At 42.0% G+C, this 21487-nt stretch overlaps 1 protein-coding gene across 6 annotated transcripts in view; it reads left to right on the forward strand.

Moving 5' to 3' along the window:
- cacna2d2a (calcium channel, voltage-dependent, alpha 2/delta subunit 2a) overlaps positions 1–21487 on the forward strand; it is a 134894-nt gene that overhangs the window by 57111 nt on the left and 56296 nt on the right. For all 6 annotated transcript variants that reach the window (XM_034219021.1, XM_034219023.1, XM_034219022.1 and 3 more), the window contains exon 4: positions 7450–7509. In XM_034219021.1, coding sequence (XP_034074912.1) covers positions 7450–7509 — 60 coding nt within the window. The remainder of the gene's footprint in view (positions 1–7449; positions 7510–21487) is intronic.

The raw sequence follows: 21487 nt of genomic DNA on the forward strand, positions 1-21487 counted from the left end.
GTGTGTAAGTGTGTGTGTAAAGATGAATATTACTGAAGGTGTTTACTCATGTGTGTAAATCCCAAACAATTGCCTGGCCACACACTGTCAATGATACCCTTTGTCAAACACCAGCTGCTGTCACTGGACTCTGGCACTTTGACAAGGCTTTTGTCAGATACCATACATGTTCTCTTTGTAGCAGAAAAGGAGGAAGGGAGGGCACAAGGTAAATCTGAAAGACCTTACTTAAATATATTTTTGGTAACACATCGTGACCTTTTAGTTGAATAATAATCCCCTCTACAGTATATGTGTAACTCCTTTCATTATTTTATCAGCAATCTAAAGCAAGTGGGTATGATTTGAAGTAAAGGGCAAAAACGGACAGCACAAATAAAGTGTTTGCCCTTGAATTGCACACAGTGCTGCGGTAAAAAGAGGTTAAAGGAATGTTGCTAAGTTCATGGACTGAGATAATATTGGTTGAAAAAAAACCTGCTTTCCCCAACGTCTCTTTTCTTTGCCCTGGCCATCCCCGAATCAGCCTGGTCATTATTTACCCACCACAGACAACTTCTGATAACACAGATAAAGTCACAGGCCCTCTTTTGTTTGTGTTTTTAATAGGAATATAAACTCATAAAACTGAGTCCCCCTCTACCCCAAAAACATTCTTAGTTTTTTATTTTGGCTCAACTGTAACCAACTCAGCAGCCAGTTTGAGTCAGCCAAAGGAAAGGGCACAGAGAACAAAAATGTGTGTATAATTGATTGCATGTTGATTAGTGAGGGCTCTTTTGAGCTGATTGCAAGTGTGTACAGTGGCGTTTGTGTGGCTGTAATATGTGATCAGTGGTGATTGAAAGTCTGTTTTAATGCGTATATGTGTATGCATTAAACACTCATGCTGTGACAATCATGTTCCTATTTCAACCAATGATGCTGAGCAGTTTCAGCCGCAGCCATTGTTTTCCGACTCATGCAATATGCTTGTGTCTGTGTTTTCACATAATGTGTGTTTTGCTTAACTAGATTTTGTTTGTAAAGACGTGGCACAACTAACAGATTGCACACATCAGATCTGTTGTGTTTCTGTCGCAGCGTATATATCGCTCACCTCTGATCAAGGAGACGTTTGCCCTGCGTCTTGATGGTGTTTCGCTCTGCTCCGCCCCACTCTGCCTGCTGAGGAGGCGGACGAAACAAGCAGGTCATCCAAGCAATCGCATACACCTGTTAACAGATGTACCAAATGAAAGAGCAGCCATGCGCTCCGTTTCTTTCTAGTGGAATGTCACTCGGCTTCTTTTGACATATTTATTTTTAGCCAGTTCCAGACAATGGGTATGCAATTTTCTCCTTCTCAGTCACCTGCAAGGTCGTTGCCTTATGGGCTGCTCGAGAAACTAGACGTCTGAATCGTGTTTTATTTTGTAAATGGCACCTTAAGGCTCCCTTCCTCACTCGCTCTCGCTCTCTCTGTTGTCTGACTGATGCCAGTAACAGCAGGAGAGGCCAGGCAGCAGTTTGGGCTGTGACTATCTGTCAAACACTGGACAGTGAGCCCAATCAACCAGACACCCACATGTCTCCAAACTGATCCTGGACCCATCGACACAATGCTGAGCCCCCTGCTGGCCCCTGCATGTAGGACACTTTGCGACCTGCGAGCAGTCAGGGCTGCAGATCTGTGTGGTGTTGCCTCACTGCAATTCTCCCACAGTGACCTTGTTTGACCTTTTACGTAGGCGTGCAGCGTGACCTGTGTGTGCATGTAAATTATGTGTTAAAGGCAGTTTGTAGCATTCATCCCATAGGGGGTTTAATTGAATCTACAATGGTAGTTGCTCCAGTGAATGATAATGTGCAGTACAATGGTTTTGGCCCCGTTTTGTGCTATGATGAGTCTGCCACTTAGTTTCAAAGGCTCTGTGGTTTAATGAGCGAAATGCATATTATTTTCAATCTCAAATGAAACAAAAAGTGCCCCAATTAGAAGTTAATTAATATTGTTTTTATGGAGATACTCCAACAGTCAGTAATATATTAAATTGGCTCATTTGCTCCCGTGACATTGGTTCTATCATAATCGCATTTTGATTATATCCATCTTATAAAGTTAGAAGTAGACTGATTAGTACACAAGAGCTTATGATCAAGGTCGATTATTTTCATTGTAGCTCTGAAGGAACATAATGAGGGAGTTTAGCCGCTGCACGGAGATACTGTATTGTTCTAAAGTAAAGACAGCTGCTTTTCTTGTCACATTGAACTACACACAGACGCTACAGCACAATGCTGGCAATCTACTGTGGAAACATGGTGTTTCTGGGGGCCTGTGTGAAGTGCAGAAAGCTGGTGTTTGATTTTTGAAAAGCTGGTGAGTTGCTGCTGCCGCGGGTAGGTGACAGCTCGCGTCTTCCAGATCCGGTCTCCGTGGAAACAGGAGAGTTGAGTTGGGAATGCGCTGCGACGAGGGCAAAAAGGAAGTGTTAACATTTCCGTTGTGGAGGGGGAAGATTATCGGGGTGGGGGGGAAACAAAGGCAGGGATTATCTCGGCACATGCTACAATAGCATGACACACACAGCCTACAAGCGGGCCTGCCACGGGGTGCTTTGGATCACAGAACAAAGACAGGGTCTCCCACCCATCCATGCAGACCCTCTGTCAGAGTTAGCTAGTAAGGACTACAATACCCAGCTGACAGCCTCAAACCAACCAGGGACCTGGAATTAAGGGTCATTATTTCTCATCATTATCGACTTTGGCCACTCTGAAGAGCAGAGCCTATTCTTTTTTATCACAGTAGTTTGTTACTGGAACTTGAAATGAGAAGTTTTTTTTTAATTAAATGAAAGTGTATTAATGCAAAAAACATGTTATAGCTTTTCACGCCTCTGTCCATTTCACCATCCACCACTGACACGCTCTGTGCATGTGAAGTAAATTAAACAGTTTTGAAGTTGTTTTGTGACTGTGTTGTTGGAATTTAATATGGCATCAGAGCAGGGAGAAAGTTTGAGGGCAGTAAACTGAGACAGATGGAGAGAAATGGAGTACAGCATATGATGGGATGATAAAACAGCCGAGCGTAGAGGAGAGATAAAAGGAGGGTGAGAGAAAGGAAGGTGGTGGTGATGGAGGACGGCGGGCGCAGCGGCAAGGGTGCGAGGCGAAGTGAAAGTGAGTTTGTCTATGATGTTTTAAAATTCTGGAGTGGAAAGTCCCTCCATCTGTTATTGTGGGACGGTTCTGACTCAGTGATTTCTATGATTGGCCTTAATCCCGGCCGAGTGGAGAAGACAGAATGAAGAGCTTAAAGCAGACTGCTCTCACTCTGACAGGCTCCACTGGCTGCTGCTCCTGCTGCTGCTGGGCTCAGCGGCTCGCTCTGTCTGCTGCCCCCTAATGGACCAGCCGCTGCATGACACTGCACCGCTCTGCACTACAACATCACACTGAGCAGCTCACAAGGCCGTGACACAGAAGAAGTGACATTTTGATTTACCTTACATTTGTAAGCAGTCATGAAAAACAGTAGATTTCCCTTATTTTTTCATAATTGGGCTGCAATCTGCCATTTTCTTTTTTTTGATTAATCGATTTAACCGTTTAAATGAAAAATAATGTCAAAAAGAAATGTCCCTGTTTCTCAAAGTCAAGTCTTTTCGTCAGTCAAAACCACAAGGGTATTTTGTATAGTATAATATAAAACAGTAAAAAAGCAGGAAAGCTATCTCTCTTTTCTACCGTTTTTCTTTCTATCTTTCTACAAAATGACTTAATTGATTGATTTCTGATTATCATCAAATAAATCACTACGGGGACTAATCGTTGCGTCCCTAACCATAAAAGCAAACCTTCCCAGAGTAAAATGTCTTTCAATGTCTTTAGGTTTGCATTACATTGAAGATGTAGCTTGTGGTGATGCTGCGTCTGGATTTTTAATTCAACAATGTGGGAAGGACCCTTAAGAAAGCTGTTCTATATTTAGACATCTTTTTTTCAGAGAGCTTAGTGGCTTACCATTATGATTGTCACTGTCCACAGCAGCCAATCATTGTAAAAATGTACTAAGGGTCTTCCCTCGCTGCGTTAGTTTCTCTGAGGAGGTTAAGTGACCTTAGCAGAGTCATTTCACAGTCTTTTGGTCCCCAAGGTGACTTGAGCGTTACCAGAAACCGAGCTGAGGGGGTCATTTGGAACATGTTGAGTACTTTGATTCAAAGCGGCAATCACATGTACAGAGCGTGTCGTGTTTTCTCAAGTGCACTCAAACACACACATTGTAGGGCTGTTTTGGAGAGTCTCTCCGGATCACACAGACAACAATGTTGTGTGTCGAGTGCCCTTTAAGGTAATGCTCAGTGGAAGGCCCTTACAGGCTGCAGCAATCACACAGTAGGCCCGGTGAAGAGTCGGTACTCGCCACAGCATGACACTGTCCGTCCCTGTGTGCAGTCATTCCCCTTGAAATAACATGACTTCAAATGATTAAAGTGCTCCTTATTGGACAGAGCAAACGGAACAGTTATGAATTTTAAAGATCCTAATCGCTGCATGCTAAACCTTTTCATTTGTTTGACTTTTTCCTTGTTCAGTGAGTTCACAGTCGAAGAGCACAGCTTTTTAGAGACATCACAGAGCGGCTCAGCCTGCAGTTTGACTGTTTGTTCAATCACCTGCACCATTATGTACGATGTTTGCATACACGGCAATCCATTGTGTGTTGTTTAAGGCTTGTGGAGTCACTTCACATGCCACTATCCATTACAGAGTTGTGTTTATGGTACTTGACCTTGCCTCAAGGCTCGATGACAAATGGCCATGCATGTGATGCATTTCTTGTCAAGGTTACAATGGCAATAGCATAAGAGGGTTGTGCGCATGTTGTCAACTCTTGTGGTGTCTTTGTGCCTGTGTGCTGTAGTGTTATTTGCTGTGTTGTGTGGGCCTGTACTGAGCTTATCTGTGCTGTACTGTGCTGATCTCACTATGCTCATCCAGTGCTCTAAGCTGCTTGGGCTCCAGCCACCAGCATATATGATATATCCCTGCCCCCCTCCTTCCCACATCTCTCACTCTGATTCATTGGCTGTTTGTGTTGCCCATCCATCTGGGCCAACACAGAGGAAGGAAAGACACATGAAGACACATGGCTGTTTTGGAGCAGGACTGCATTAAGCTGCTAGGGATGAGATAGCGTCCTAGAGAAATGGAAGAGGGGGAGAGGGAGGAAAAATTCCAAGGGAGAGGCAGCTGGAGAACTGAAAAAAACCTGTGTGGGCTACTCAGGGGGAGAGAAATGGATTTTCTGAAAGGACAAAGTAGAGATTCTTACTGACAGATTAAATGCAGAGAAAAAGACCGAGCCAAGGGGATGAAAGGGTTGCCAGATCAAAGATCATGACAGAGAGTTAAGATATAAAACAGTGCAAACAATAGCAAATTATTTTCATATTAATAAAGAAAACATTAAGTCAACTGTTGTGACAAGGAGTCAAATCATATGGCTTTCATTTTCAGGCTAATCTCCGATTTGGAAATGCAGTGAGATTATTGTTCTGCTGCTCAGTGTTTATCCCTAATTGAATTTATTTTTTATTGTGGACACTTTCACCAAGAGATTTCCATGCTGCCCTTGCTACTGAAGACTTACCCTCTCTTTCAAAAAGCCACATAATTGCTGTCCTTTCCAATGGACTCTTTGATAATCATTTCAATGGGCTAATGAAATCCTCATTTCATTGTTTCAGTCGCCTATTGTCTCATTGGGAAATGAATGAAATGTTATCTTTGTTATTTATGTTCATGTGATTTAAAAGCACAATTTAAAAGTATAAAGACACATAACACTCAATATGATCTATATTTTCACAAATAAGGTTAGTGATATCATTTATATATATTTTTTTATTTAATTAACAATAAACATTATTTTCCACTGACTGCCAACCGCAAGAGGCTGATATTCTGTATTCTGTGCCTGGTGTGTGTGTTCAGAGGGGAGTCAGAATGATGTCCTGTGAGCTGAGATGAGGTGGGCGGGGCCTCTTAATAGAAATAGGACAGCTTTTACTATAATGAGAGTTTATATCTTGTGTGTTTTGGGTAGATAGAAAACCTCCCTTGGTAGGGACTGGCTCCTTCACTGTGGCTCCACAAATGAATGAGCTCGTACTGTAGCAGGGGTCTAAATAGGGTTAGTAATTTCAGAGCCCTGGGACTTTACGGCTGATCACACTATTCTGGGACAGGAATAAGATCGCCCCCTAGAGGCCTGGGGAAACCTAGATACCGAAGAGCGAGAGGGAGGGTGAGACTCATCATATTTGCCACTTGAATGACTTTCTATATGAGAAGCCTATAGAGTAAGCTTCTTCAGAGATAAGCCTAAGCTACACCATGGTTAATGATATTAGACTACTAAAGCACATTTTCAAGACAACCTTAGTTGGTGGAGGTGGTGTTTGATACAGGTCTGAGATGAGAATATTACGTTTCTTATCGTTCATAAACACAAAATATCAATGTACCTTAAATTGAATATCTCTGCCTGTGATGAAATAGCCAGCTCAAGAACATCATTGTATATTTGATGTTTTTACAAAGTCACAGCAAGTATTGTGTTTGTTTTCTGTAGGTGGAGAACTTTGGTGCATATTTACAAAAATGAAATGTAAATACTAAAGATCTGTAGAAGTGGAGCTAGAACTTTGAATCTGGGGCATGTTTAGGCATATTTATCAGTTTATGTGATAAATATTCCATACAAGTCATGATGTGCTCGAGTTGGAAAATAGTCAATCAGAACCTTGAACTACATACTGTATGAGTCACAGCAAACCAGACCTTCTGGCGAATGTCTACCTCTTATCTAAAAGCAGTGACAAAAGTCCTGATGGCTTGTTAGGGAGCAAACCAGGCAAAAATACTGACCTGCAAATATCAAAATAGACTTAGACTGATAACCATTGACTGTTTCGTTAATAGCAAAATCTTGTTTTTACATTGCGTCTCCTACCCCTGTTAGTCCGACAAATACACATATTATCCTCCCAGCAATAAATAAAAACACTTTCAGTGTGGGCTTTGATTCTAAGGTGTTTCAAGTGTTACATTCACACATTTTCTTAGAGATACCAATGCTACCTTTGAATAATCTCCAGGCCAGACACCATTTTAAAATACAATTTGCAGCTAAAACCATTTTACCTTTGTGTTGAGCTTGTTCACCTCGTGGCAGTGCACAAGCAATTTTGGAACACGCCTTGTGGTGCTACAGTATACTCTGCTTGAACTGCTACACTGCTGTTGGGTTTGTTGTTCATAAATCCTATGAATTATCCAGCTAATTTACAGCTGTATAGCTTTTGCTTGTCTGTTTCTCTTTCTCTTACACAACACGCATTGATGTCCTACTGACTTCTGATACTCACACTGCTTTTTTTTGTGTTTCTCTAGAAACTGACCAGGGAGGCCGAGCAGCTTCAGAAGGATCACGAATGGCAAGATGGTGTGACGGTAAAGTAGGACAACTGCTCCTCTCCCTCCTTCTCAGAGACCAATTTAATTTTCTCCCTTTCCTTTCCAGGCAAACTGGTTTTTACTTCCTTTCATCTGTTTTTCAATTTCCTCTCAATTGAGCTATTTCCTTCTATTTGTACTTGTTGATATTTTATGACAATGTAAACAGCATCACAGAGACAATGTGGTTATAAAACCTGCATTTAAACAAGAGTGAAAAACAATAACAAGGCAAGGCAAGGCAAGGCAAGTTTATTTATATAGCACTTTTCAACACAAGGCAATTCAAAACACACCAAAACACAGTCCTACATTTATACGCACGCTATGTTTACTTTTAGGGTTGTCTTCAGTATTATCTTAGAGACTCTCTGTTTTGTTTTACAGGCTACAGCAAGTTGAATATGGCATTCTCTTGCTGCTGACCTTTAAAACACAAGAGAGCTGCTCTTGAATAAAAAAAAAAAGAGAAGTAGTATCACTGTGTGTTTGAGCCGGCGTGCTCCACTGACTCTCAAATTTGCAAACACTCAAATGCCCCACGAACATGCATGCATACTGATGCACATGCACACATACACACTTATTGATAGCCTCACCTGACAGATACACATGCACAGTCCCTAGTGTCATATCCTCCGTCTCCAGGGAGACGAGCTCGCTGTCATGGTACAATTCCCACAAATGGATTTTTAACCCTGCGCCTCCTGGGGGATATTTGAGAAAAGGCTTTAACTGATTTAAAACGAATGATTATGAGCCCTACTTCCCTGCAAAGTCCATTTTTATTCATGGTTGCTTACACTCTAGAGCTGTAGTCTTGGGGTGGCTGGGCGGTGCCCCCTCCTTCCCTCGCTGATGGTCTGAGGGATGGAGCTGCAGTGCGGCTGTCCCTTCATCTTAGGCCTGAGGAGGGGTGACACCTGCCTCTCCTTGACCGGCTCAGATGAACCTCGATCGGATGTGTAGCCGTGCAGGAAGTGGAGCGGGGGTCACAGTGACCACACACAGCACACCTGTTCATAAGCAGCTGCATCCAATATGGCATCAATACCGCCTCAAGTGGAAAAACCAGCGCTTTAATCCAACCACCACATCAAAACTCCTGTCTGCCTCTGTTTTTCTTTTCGTGTTCCTTTCTCTCTTCCTGTCTCATACCCTCCATTATCCTCTGCAACCCCCATCATATTCATATACCTCTACTGTTATCTGTATGCGTTTTTGATCAGGCATGAAAACAGTTGGAATATATCATATTGTGGCTGATTTCATTTGCCTTTATAATTAGGCCAGGTAATGAATCTCAGCAGGGAAAGCATTACAAAAAAATCTCACAAAGAGGTGGAGTGGGGGAGGGAGGAGTGGGAGAGGAAGATATGCCTCATCCTTGCAGTGAGATTTCTCCTGTTTGTAGATTTTGTGCTTTCCTAATTTCTCTTTTAGGTGAACACTCTGCTGACTGACACTCTAATTAGATTAGGGCTGAATGCTCTTTGGGCATATTAGGAGAAATGTGTTGCATTTTAAACTAGCGGGTGGAGCAGTCTGTCAAATGAAGAGAAAAGGTGTTTATGCATGAGCGACAGAGCGTTTTGATAGAATTTGTGAGTGTTTATGTGTGTGTTGGAAAAGCGTAATTTGGTTGTTTGTGGATGGGCAGATATTTATTTGCATGTGTTTATTAATGCCAGGTTCTGTACCTGGCCCAGCCCATCTGCTGCCTCGCGCCAAAACGGTGACATCATAGAAACTCAATGATATGCCTGTTCCTCATAGCGTCTGCCATCACAGCTGTTACCGTAGCAATGAGACAACCTCACTCTTCTTCTCTCACACACTCACACACACATTTAAGCTTTTTTTGGTCTAACTACAGAGCCGGTTTTTGACCATCCCGACCGCTGGACATTATGGATGTCAAAATGTTGATCGTAACAACCGTTGTGATGGTCGTTCAGGGTTTTAAATCCATTGGAAGGAAATGGTGTGTGAAATAGACATTAAAGTGTTGGATTGCCGCTGGTTTCTCAAGGTCAAGTGCCCATCCCTCTGTGGCACTCTGTGACTATTGTGTTGGCAACAAAGTCATCCCAAGGTGACAGTCACTTCAGCTATGCTCTGCAATTCTCATTGGGAGGGAACAAACACAGCAATACAAACACATTAACGTATTGAGCTAGTCAAAACAACACAAATAACAAACAAATCAATTGTGTTGGTTTTCAGCTGAAAATTGGATTAAATGATTGTGTTGATGTCCATCTGAAGATTGAATGCACTCATGCATGATCTCTTAAAATCGAGGTCTTATTAAGGAGCAATGCATATTTGTGGATAGTGGGAAGATGCCAGAATGTGGCAATTATTTTAAAGGTTATACATATTTAATTTAGTTTTATTTGACCATAGCACATGAATAAAAACAATTGTATTCTCCCAAGGCCTTAAAGACTGATAACCTATTAACTTGGACAGTAGGCCTGCTGAAATAGTTCAGAGTCAAGACTTGAAACAGTACGTGTAATACAAATGATAAAACTGGTCTTGCAAATATTTTACTTCCCTCGTTGAATAAAACCTACAAACCAACTACGTGGCCACATATAGGCTGAGTACTGAAGTTAAAGTTTTGTTAATGTTTGGCAATCAAATTCTCACATAAGATAATGTTAGTTTGTAGATATCACTTTTGTTTAAGTATATTAATCATTAATGTTGGTGCACAATGATGACGAGGCTTACTAAATACGCCCGGTTTAGAGGAAGAGACCGTGTGGGAAAAATACACTTACAGACACCAGTGAGTATGCTGGAACCAACTTATGGTTATGAGCATTTAATATATGATGGGACATTTGCATTTTGACCATCTAAAATGGAATTTGATTTATCTTCAATAAATGCCTTTAAAAGTCATGTAGGCCTTGTTGTTATCTTCAAAAGGAATTAATTCAGCTATTATAAGATAACACGGCTTCTTTACATCTGGTCATTCATTCATTCGGACCAGCAAAGATATGTTAAGAGATATCTTGTCCCGACTGATCACGTTTTGATAGTGACTCCATTATGCATTTGTATATATCTTGATTGACTTTTTAGTTTTTCAAATGAGACGTACTTCAATTTTCTGTGCAAACATAGGAAAAGTAGCACAAACTATATGCTAGTAATTAGATAATTATACAGTGTTCAACAATTATATTGCAGTCAATGCAGGTACAGTATAAACACGTCATACGTTTCATCTCACCCTTCAACACACTATTCTTCCAAACTAAACCAGGGAGGTAAACACATGGTGTCTTTTTGAGTTAAAAGTTTCAAACTGAAGTTATAAACGTCAAACCAGACGATGCAGCGCATTATAAAATAACATCAAACTGTCTGTGATCAGCCTTATTTTCAAACTAACTAACAGACATATATATCCACTCATCCCTCATCGTATACCGTCTACAGATGATGAACATTGTTGCTTAGCTGATGGGGGGTTGACACGAGGTGCAACACGTTGGAACAGAGACACGAGATTGGATGAAAGAAAGGACAGAGATTGTGGAGATTGGAGGAAGACATGTACTTTCCATCAGATTGTGATGTGGCAGCTGCTGTACGTTTGAAATGCATTAGTGCTAATAGCGGTGCCATTAGGGGAGAGAGAGGCACTCTGTTGATGGGTTGCCATGATGAAACCAGGAAGAAGGGGTGACAAAGAGAGGCAGAGAGAGGTGTAAGTGAGAAAGCAAGCGAGTGAGGGAAGAAGGTATAAGAGACGCAGAAAACTGGAAACAGAGATGGAGCCATCTTCCAGGCCATTTACTGCAATCATCACTCTAATCAATCAAGCCTTTCATCATAGGACAACACAATCTCTCCTTTTCTTTCTCTTCACCCTCTGCCTCTCTCTCTCTTCATCACCACTCAGCCACCCACTCTCATACATAACACAATGATACTCATGTGACCTCTTTCTTGCTCTTCACACATGTATGTTCATTGGTACCTTTGTCATGCATACAAATAATATTCATACATAGCCTACAGTGTTCCCCTTACCGATGCTAATAGCCTTAGCGTTTCTCAATCGTCTTTCGACAATTCTTTAAATTAGATACTTTAAATTATGTTGTGTGGATCAATGTTGGCTACTGTAAGCCAGCATTTTATCTACATTGAATGCCCTGCCAAAAGGTCCCCTAAGAGGCGTAACACTGTCTTAAGTGCTAGGGGCCCTGGCTACAGTTGCAAGGGTTTGTTCACTTGACCAAGTTCGGCTCCTTTCATAATGCCTCTATTTGAGATAATTGGCCCTTCAGAGGAAATGAGTGAGAATCATTGTAGCGACTCTCAACCCAGCCCTCGAAGCTACCAGCTCCATTAGCCACAGAATACATTAGTCTTATGAGGGCTGCATTTGACAGATTCAAATTCAGATTCTGGTAAAATACTCAGAAAATTAAGAGACACCTCATTCTGGTTTTTGTTTCATCTCACTGCACTCAACATTTACATTTTTCATGTGATTTTTTCCCTCTCTTTTTTCTTCTGGAAATGTTGCCAAAACCCTGTTTTCATCTCTCACCGGATTAGCTAAAACAGACAGCAATTAACCATTAGTCCAAGCGCATGCATTTTAGTATTTAATAGCACATATTCTCGCGCAGAATTGTGGAATTTATTTATATCCCTTCGGCCATTTGTTGAGTCAAACAGGATGGTGGTGTTTTATTTGCAAGTTAATTTATATATATTGGGAATTACATAGTTTTTTTGTATACACTGACCATCATGTTGTTCTCATTTTGCCTGTTCAGTTTTCCTGAATTACATATTGGTCCCTTATTTTTAAACCCAGGTGCAGACCTTCTGAAGCACAAGTACAAAATAAAATGTGTCAGCACCACAACAACCAAAACGATATCTGTAGCGGAGGCCCGAGAGGGGGAGGTTAGAATATGGCCATGTGTGAGCCTTTTTTTAAATGCACAGTGCTTATAACAAATAAACTGCATCAATTTTCATTGTGAGCATTTTTTTTCTTCTTACCACAGCGCTGAGACAGTGCTTGCAGCCTGCCGAGCACGTAATGGAACTCATAAACATCGTTATCACTGAATCCTGAGCCACAGAGCAGACTTCCATCTGCTCGCCACTGGATGGGGAGAAATGAGGGGGGGCTGCTATGTGCATAGAAATTCCTGCACAGTTTACAATAGAGCCGTGTCTTCTCCCTATCAAATGTATCTGATGGCGTGGCTGCCTCACTAGAAACTGCACCAAGCTTTACTTATACTCAATACTGAGATGCATCTGCCATGGGTGCTAACTAGGGATGCACGATATTGGTTTTTTGAAACCAATACCGATAACTTCCTGCTTCTCAAGACCGATACCGATAACACATTTTTTTTTACGCCACTAATTATTTTAATGCGATTAACGCATGTGTATTTTTTTTTCCTCGGCCGCCCCGTAGTTTCAGAGCGCATCGAGTTTAAAATACCATCTACAAGCTGATGCTGACAGCCCCGCTCCTGCCGCCCGCTTGTGGCAGACCACACTTCCACGCTCACCGGCAGGCACCGACTGGCCATCTGGAGGACCGGGAGGGTGTGTGTATGTGTGGCCCGAGCGAGCGAGAGAGAGACCTTACGTGCATTGTTGTTGTTAGCATCTGGTGCTAGCTAGCTGCGCTAACGGATATACGGAGCTGTTTAAATGAAAACAGAGAAGCGACATTTCGCCACAACTGCGCCGAGCACTTGACTTTATGCAGGAAGCCAGACAGTGGGACATTGTACAAAAAGTCAGCACACTCAGCACGGATAGTGCGCAACATGATTGCAGCGTCCAGGCAGCTCCGGTTCGAGCATATGCCTTGAGTTGCACATAGCTCCAACGCCCATACCACCGACGACATGTTTGTTTACTGTCCTGGCTTCACGGCCGCACACCATTTACGTCACAGCCAGGCATGAGTTAGGGAGCGCTGGATTTGTGAAAAACTCCCCTCTTCCTAAACCACTAATACCACAGTACTGGCAAAACGGGAGGAGCCGAGTGAAAAAAACAAGCGCCCCTCATCCCAATCCACCCACACCGCAGTATTTTTTTCTTTTTTTTTACCCAAAAAATATATTGTATATTATCGGGGCTATTAATACTGGTATCGGGTTTATCGGGATGACGTCATAATTCCTAATATCGGGCCGATAATTATCGTGCATCCCTAGTGCTAACACAAAACAAGAGAAAAACTTGGAAGTGTGTCCTTGTAGATCAGACCACATTTGATCAATTTATCAATTATAATTATGTCGATACAGACTTCACTTTAAACTCCCATTTTGACTGAAGCTTCTCCTTCTTCCTGATCTCTCTCCTCTCCTTGTGCCTCCCCTCTCTTTCCATCAGGTTGCTGCTCGGCTCACAGCTTTGATCAGGCTTTCGGTTGCTGTGGTGACCCAACAGTTTTGTAATTTCAGCTTCTTGATTGCAGCCCACTGTAGTTTGCTTAAGTGGTGCTCTCCAAGGTAGAAATGTCCTTTTCTCAATCTTTTGCCCTTCCCTTCTCCAGCTCTTTTATTTTTTTTCCACCACCACTTTGTGGCCTTTTTTTTCTTTCTCGCTCGCTCACCCCTAATGTTCCTCTGCTGCTTCAAGAGAGACCTCTTGAAATCTCATGCTGTTCTACACTCAAGTTGGAGGACTTTGGCGAAGTTTATATTCTCTCCGAATGGAAGAAGCCTTGAAGTGTAAGAACAAGTAATGAGAAACGTGAAGATAGAATAACGCAGAGAAGGAGAGAAGTTCAGGGGTCTCAGTCAGTAGCAGTTTGGCCGGCTGTCACGCAGCGTGCTAGTAAGGGTTGAGAGAGTACCTAATTCTAAATCCCAGCGATTGATCTCCGTGCCTCACAGGAGATGGGAATCAATAGTCAGAGAAATCCAGCAAGCCTCGATTTTCCCTTTTCAACACATGGCCAACATCCATGAAATGTTATTTTGTAGGACCCTTCTGCTAAGAGAGAAGAACAAAAAAGGTATTTCTTTATTTGTTTATAGTTTCTCTTTTTTAATATAGACATTGACACTAAATCACACTTAGAGCTTAAAGGTTAATCAATTAAGTCATACTTGAATACAAATTCTACATCAAACATTTGTTTTAGCCATGCCTTTTATTAGAGTTGACAGTAGATATGAGTGAGATGTAAAATACAAAAGTTTGACCCATGAATCTAGTCCCAATTAAAAAAGATGTCTGTAGAAAATATACCCTATATATCGTATGTCCAAGACTTGTTCCAGTGTACCAAGTTGTAGGAAAAGGGTGCGTCTGAGCAGGTAGGGTGTCATTTTGTGAGTGCTATCAGCCTGTATGGCGGTGACAGGCTGGTTTTGCTGTAGCAGAGGGCAGATGCCGGCTCTGGTTATGATATTTGTGTATTCTATCCGTGCTGTCCTTGGTGTCTGTCTGCAGATATCTTAAGGCAGGCTTCCCTTTGTCATTTGAATGTTGGAATCATTGTGAGAGACAGCAAGGCATCTGATGGAAATGATTACAGGGTCGATAATAATAGGTTTCCTTTGGTCGCCGCTGATTGTTGATTGTTGGCCACTCTCAGTCAGCCTGTAGAGGGGGTAGGTGACTTTGCAGGACTCTACAGTATGGGTTGGAAGGGGGAAATGGCTGGAAAGCATCAGTGAAATGGAAATCTGTATTCAGACCTCTTGGAGAAATGGAACCTGGAACCATTTCACACAGATAAATGGAGCTCTAGTGTCATACCAAGCTGCAGTGTGATTGGACAGGGGACATCCTGACTGAGAACCAGTATGTTTGATTGGTCACCCCGGCTACAGATGCTGTTAAAATGCTTCACCTGGATAATTGTATTTGCTTTATCAAATCCCTCTGGAATCCAATGATAGCGTTTATATTGCCATGTCCTGTTTATCTTACTTGTCTTTATTGGGTGTTAAAGCACCTGCTTCCCCTCTGAGGATCAGATTGGGGGCTTGTTTGGGAGGTGTTGGCATGCGTGTGTCATGTTGGATAGGCTTTTTATCTGGCACTGTGTCCATGCAGTGTGGTGATGCTATCAGCATTAAAACCTGCTCCTCAATGGAGCCCTGTCAGCCAACAATGGAGAGTAGCATTACCCAGAGTGCAGCAGGACAAAGCCTTCTCTCGTTATCGCAGGATTGGAATATTCACAGACTGATTTAACTGCGTTTACCAAGGGGAAGTGTCAGGCTCTGAAAGAAAGAGACAGCACAGCAGGGATGGGGGGAATGAGAGAAACAAAAAAGAGGGAATGAGAAAGAGAGGAGAAAGAATAGGATTATTTGACCTGCACAATGTTTACAAAGAGAGATCTTTGGAGCAGAAATTGCAGATTCATGGGTGAAATTGGGGGCATGAAATGTAACCATGGTATTAGAAACCTTAATATTTTTGTAATTATGTGTTCTTAATTTCACAATAATCACGACTTCTCTCTTACACAATTGTTCTCGCTCTGTCTCTTCTCCCTCACTATCTGTTGGGTTGCCGCCCATCTTTGTGAGAGTGTTTGAAGAGAGCGCGCGGTTAGAGGAGGCATGGCACTCCCCGAACAGGAGCAAGACATTGATGAGATGTGCATGGAGTATGTTATTCACTTTGCTGAATTTGCACTGTGTATTGGAGCTTTAATCTGGGGGCACATTTGTTTATTGGCAAACATCTGCATGGAGCTATGCTTGGACGCCATGGTCTCAGCAGCTCCCTAATCGCTTAAAAGCCTGGAGATGCAGAGCATGCCAATAAAAGAGGAAGAAGGAGAGAGAGAGAGAGAGAGAGAGAGAGAGAGAGGGAGGCAGCCGCGTCCAAGGCCTCCATCATGCACTCCTTTATCTGAGTTTCACTCTAGCTCAATAGCTCTCCCCCTCTCTCTGTCTTCCAGGCCAACAGTTTAATTTCCAGTTTGCTGGTTGACTCTGTATTGACTTGACATTATAAAGAGGCATTTTGGTAACCTTCAGGTTGAGACTGAGACAAACAGGCAGTTCTTCAGACCAGACACCTCAAACCAGCCAGCGATCATTCAATGTGATGATTTATCACATCATTATATCATATATGGCAATATCATGGCACATAAATAAGTTGTGATGATTGATAGAACAAGTAGGGATGGGAATTTGAAAGCAAATATTCGAATATTCGACCCCCAAAAAAACGGTTAACCGATTTAACCGAAATGTACATATCCTATATAAAAAAAAAAAAAAATGTGAGAAAAAAGATGACGAAATTTTTATTTTATTTTGAAAAATAAATAAATACATGTTCAAATAAGTATAAAAACCAAGTCTAATTTGTCAAATGTATTGAACAGTTGACAGCTATAGGCCTACAGCTTTCATGCTTAAAACATAACTTGGTTTTTAAATTAAAGAGGGATCATACACGAACAACATAACGGGTTAGGTTAACGTAACCCTATTATAACAGAGATCAACAACCTACTGTATAACAGGGTCTATGTACAGAATGCAGCTATTCAATACTCATTCTTGTTTAAGAATATGAGCATGTCTACATGCTCAGGGAAGAGGCGGGTGTGGAGACGATTCACAATCAGGCCAGCTGTAGAGAAGACCCTCTCAGCTGGAATTTGGGCATAAGATGAGGTTTGAGTCTGCGTGATCTGCCTGTATGGAGGGGCAGCAGCCATATCATTAGCTAGAACTAGCTAGATCTGATGGATTTGGACATAAACGCGAGCAAAATATAACCGGACGCGAGAGAGAGATCAGCACCTGCAGCTCTGCCCGCTGTGAGGGACCGGTGAGCGGAGCAAAACACACCTTTAGACCTAACACACTTAGCTATGGCACTTTTGTATACATTGAATTATTCCATTTGATCATATGTAATCAACTTAGGCGCCCCTCCCAAAAAATAAAATAAAAAATATTCATAACTCATATTCGAATACCTGAATAATTTCGAATATTCGATTAATCGTTCCCATCCCTAGTAACTAGCACATAGTAACTCAAATTTACAAGTGACATAGTGAAATATAATTTGGAGATTTGTTTCTCTATATTTAGCTTGAAACTTTTTTTGCAATAAAGTTAGAGATTTCATAAAATATTATTTGTCAACAGATCATTTTTTCCAATCTTTTCAATCCTTTATATAAATGTATTTGAATAACCAATTAACTGCACCCAGTAAAGGATAGGCTTTGACATCATGTGACTCAAAAAGCCTCCACCAAAGAACAGGAATTCATATTTTGTTCACAGACCCTGATTCAAGATCAAACTTGGTAAGGGGCTTTCAGATCTTTGACACATGTATGCATGTCTATGATTGATTACCCTCTGTTTGAAAATCATATTTCACAACCTCACGTTTGAACAGCAAACCTGTGGGTCAAAGAAACGAAAGGAAATGAGCTGAACTAATTTGTTTCTGATGGCGTATTGGGATTTCATTTTGATGGCTCCCCCTTTAGTACGAACACCCTTGTGTATGTATTTCCTTTACATTTCATGTATCCTGGTTAAATTGGATGTCAATCATTTCTTACTTAGCATAGATAAATTGTAGGTGGACTCGTGTGTCGTGTATTCGCTGGAGTCAAAGTGTACGAGTATGTGCTTAGCCGGGGGGGATTGCCTTCCCCCCCTCTCACTGGAGAGGTCTCACCAGCTAATACGGTCCGAGGTTTATCTACTTCCAATGTCTTGAGTTTCATACCGTTTGACATGAAGAGATGGGATATAGGGATGCTGCGGAAATAAAAAGACAGAGGGGGAGATGGGTAAAGACAGGGGAAAGATTGGAGTGGGTGAGATAATAGGAGTTATATCTTCATAGTGGTTTTCAAACTTCATGTAAGCAGTTCTTCTCTGCAACCAAAATCACCTCGTTTGGTTTTCTCTCTTTTATTCTGGTTGCATATTCTCACTCAAGTGAGCTGAGTGTGTGTGTTTGACTGTTTGTGTATTGATGTGTACCTTATGGGCTGATGTGCGTGAGTTAATGAAGAGCAGTAAATGAAATCCTTTATTGTGTTTGATATAATGTCAGCTTCCATTAGGGAAACTGGTGCTACGAATTATTGCTAGACAATCGAGGCCAGGAGAGAGGTGCTGTGTTTGTGTGTGTGCGTGCGTGTGTGCGTGTGCGTGTGTGTGTGTGTGTGTGAAAGACGCTGTGTGTGCGTGTCTGCATGCTTGTGTGCACATCCCAGGGCACGGCGGAGGCACAGAGTGTGTTCTGTAATTATAAAATCATTAGCAGGTGTCCAGAGGAGATATGAATATGACTGTAATCTGTCCCCACCCATGATGGAGCGCTTGTCTTTTGCTCAAATGTCAGTCTGTCTCCAGCAGCCCATAGAGAGAGCTCTCAGATTAAAATTCAAAAGGTTTAGTCCCGGCGACCACACTCCGTCATTACAGGTACCCCGACATGTGACAGCCTTTATGCACCAGCCATTTTTCAATCACCTATTGTTACCCAACGCTTTACCGGGTGAATCACCTGTCAAGGTCCTCTTCACATAGGACATTTTGGGGCTTTAAAGGCTCCAACCTTCACTTGACAGGGTTTTGTGAAGTTAAATGTGTTACTACAAGCAATGGGTGCCATTAAAATAACAGCATGTAGCGATGACAAGGAAACACGCTGGCAGGAGAACAATCACGTATTCTGACAGACTGACAAAAGATAGGCAGGCATCTTCTGGTCAGACATAGAAAGGAGCAGACATTGTAGCCCTGGCGAGGAGACAAAGTCACATTGTAATCCAGAGCAGAGGGGCGGTTTCTATAGCAACAGTAGGCATCTAACCTACGCGCCGCTGCTTTTGTTGGAATCTGAAATTGACGAGAGAAGGCTGGTATTGAGGATAGAGAGATTGGGAAAGATGAAGATAAGAAGGGGCAGGTTGGAGGAGGAAGAGGAGAGAGGAAGCCGATCGAGATAAGGGTGAGGAGAGGGAAGGAGATGAGCGGAGGAAGATTGATGTAAGGGAGGGGCTGGAGATCATCGCCTGACCTCAGTATTTGTCTCCCGTTTGGAATTTGTTGGTCCACTCAGCATGATAGATTTAATTTACTGATAGCACTTTGTGTCATGGGGAATTTCTCAGACTTTGTTATGGCGCATTTCCACTACAGCGCGGTTTAAGCGTGCCGTGCCTGGCCCGTTTTTGGTTGCGTTTCCACTAGGCGTAGTTCCGACTAGTGGGTACTTTTTCACAGTTTTCTGGCTCTCCAAAATCGAGGTTCTTTCCGGGCCAACAACCGGGCTGAGTATGCTAAACTAGTGAGAGAATCTACTACAACAAAATTATCATATTTTACCGTGATTTAATTGTAATACACGTTTCAAAATGATGCCGAAGTAACTACATACTGATACCGGTTAGTAAAAACCATGAATTAATGCTTTGACAAGTCTGCAGACAGACGGCAGGCGAAAAACCCTTTTTAAAATGTGTGTTTTCTGAATGGAGATCGGCTAACGTTGTATATGCTCCGACCGTCCACACTCACAACGGCCTATACAGACATAAATAAACCAGCGACTGTATTCACCATGACACCACAGTCTGTGGTTTGTATTTGTTTAACTTTTGTCTAGTTTCTGAACAGATATGAGGAGCTGTGAGCTCTGAGTGCTAACAGCTAACGGCTGATGTTGGTTTTGTGTTTCGCGTTGAAGATGACGTCACGGCTCCGCCTACACTGCGTTACTATAGTTACTACCCCAGTTCCTAAACTGTAATGGAAACGCAGCATAAAGTGAGCCTGGCCTACCAAGGCCTAACTATGCCGTACTAAGCCGTGTGAGGCCCTGCAGTGGAAATGCGCCATTAGTGTCTTCGTGTGACTGATTTTTGTAAGCTGTAAACTGGCCTTTTACAGACATGATTATTTTCACTATTGTAAAGATTATTTATTTATTATCGTTAACTCATTTGGCTAGTTGACGTTTTGTTTTGGGCGGTTTTGAATCCAAATATATTCATACGATATAACAGAAAAGCAGGAAATCTCTCTAAATTATGATTATCAGAGAATTGAATGCTATGATGTTATATTTAACATAACATAATAATATTCTGTAAGCCTTACATGTCAAGAGACAGTAGATCTCAGTCACAAGGTGCCATGTGACCACACAGTGGGTGATCAGTGATCTGGTCATGGGTTTATTGTACTCTGATAGGGTCATGGGTCAGTTATCTCATGACTACATTGTAACTGTATAAAAGCTCTCTTCAGTTTGAGTAGTTGCACTAGGCTGTGGAGACATTGCTCTTCAGGCTGTGTGCCTCTTTTGCAAAAAATAAAAAAGACTCAGAACGACAACTCTTTGACTAGTTTATTTCAAGAATTTCCACCACAATGAGAGGCGTTATACAGCCATTTTTGCATTAAAAAGACTTTTACAATTAATCAATGATCACATTAGTTGCTGTCCCTACTTGTGAGTGTCTAAGCATGGGATTATTTATTATTTACAGTACTGTATGTGTATGTTTACAAGCAGGGTGCCATTTGGAGAGATGAGGTTAGGATAGCTCCTTGCTCGGTATGGTATCAGATGTGTGTTTAACCTGGACCCTGGCCCATAGAGAGCCGTGACCAGCTGCAGCAGATGGCCCCGCTCCCCGGGGGCAGCAGGGAGGGTCACAGCGGCCTAGGATTCGTCCACATGCAGCTACTTATTCAGTGCATGCCTGTATAAAGGCAGCAGTGGTTGTTGTACGCAGTGGTACTGTGATGAATTGCTATTTTTTTCCAGTAAATTCAATTTTCTTGCCCATCATATCCTGTCTGCTCTGAATATCTGATGAAATCTTGACTTTACAAAATCCATGAATCCCAACACCTGATTCTTCTTCAGCTTCTTATTCTGCTTACTACTAGGATATGTTATAAACCATTTAATACGT

The sequence above is a fragment of the Gymnodraco acuticeps genome, unplaced genomic scaffold (genome assembly GCF_902827175.1).
Source record: "Gymnodraco acuticeps unplaced genomic scaffold, fGymAcu1.1, whole genome shotgun sequence".
NCBI lineage: Eukaryota > Metazoa > Chordata > Actinopteri > Perciformes > Bathydraconidae > Gymnodraco > Gymnodraco acuticeps.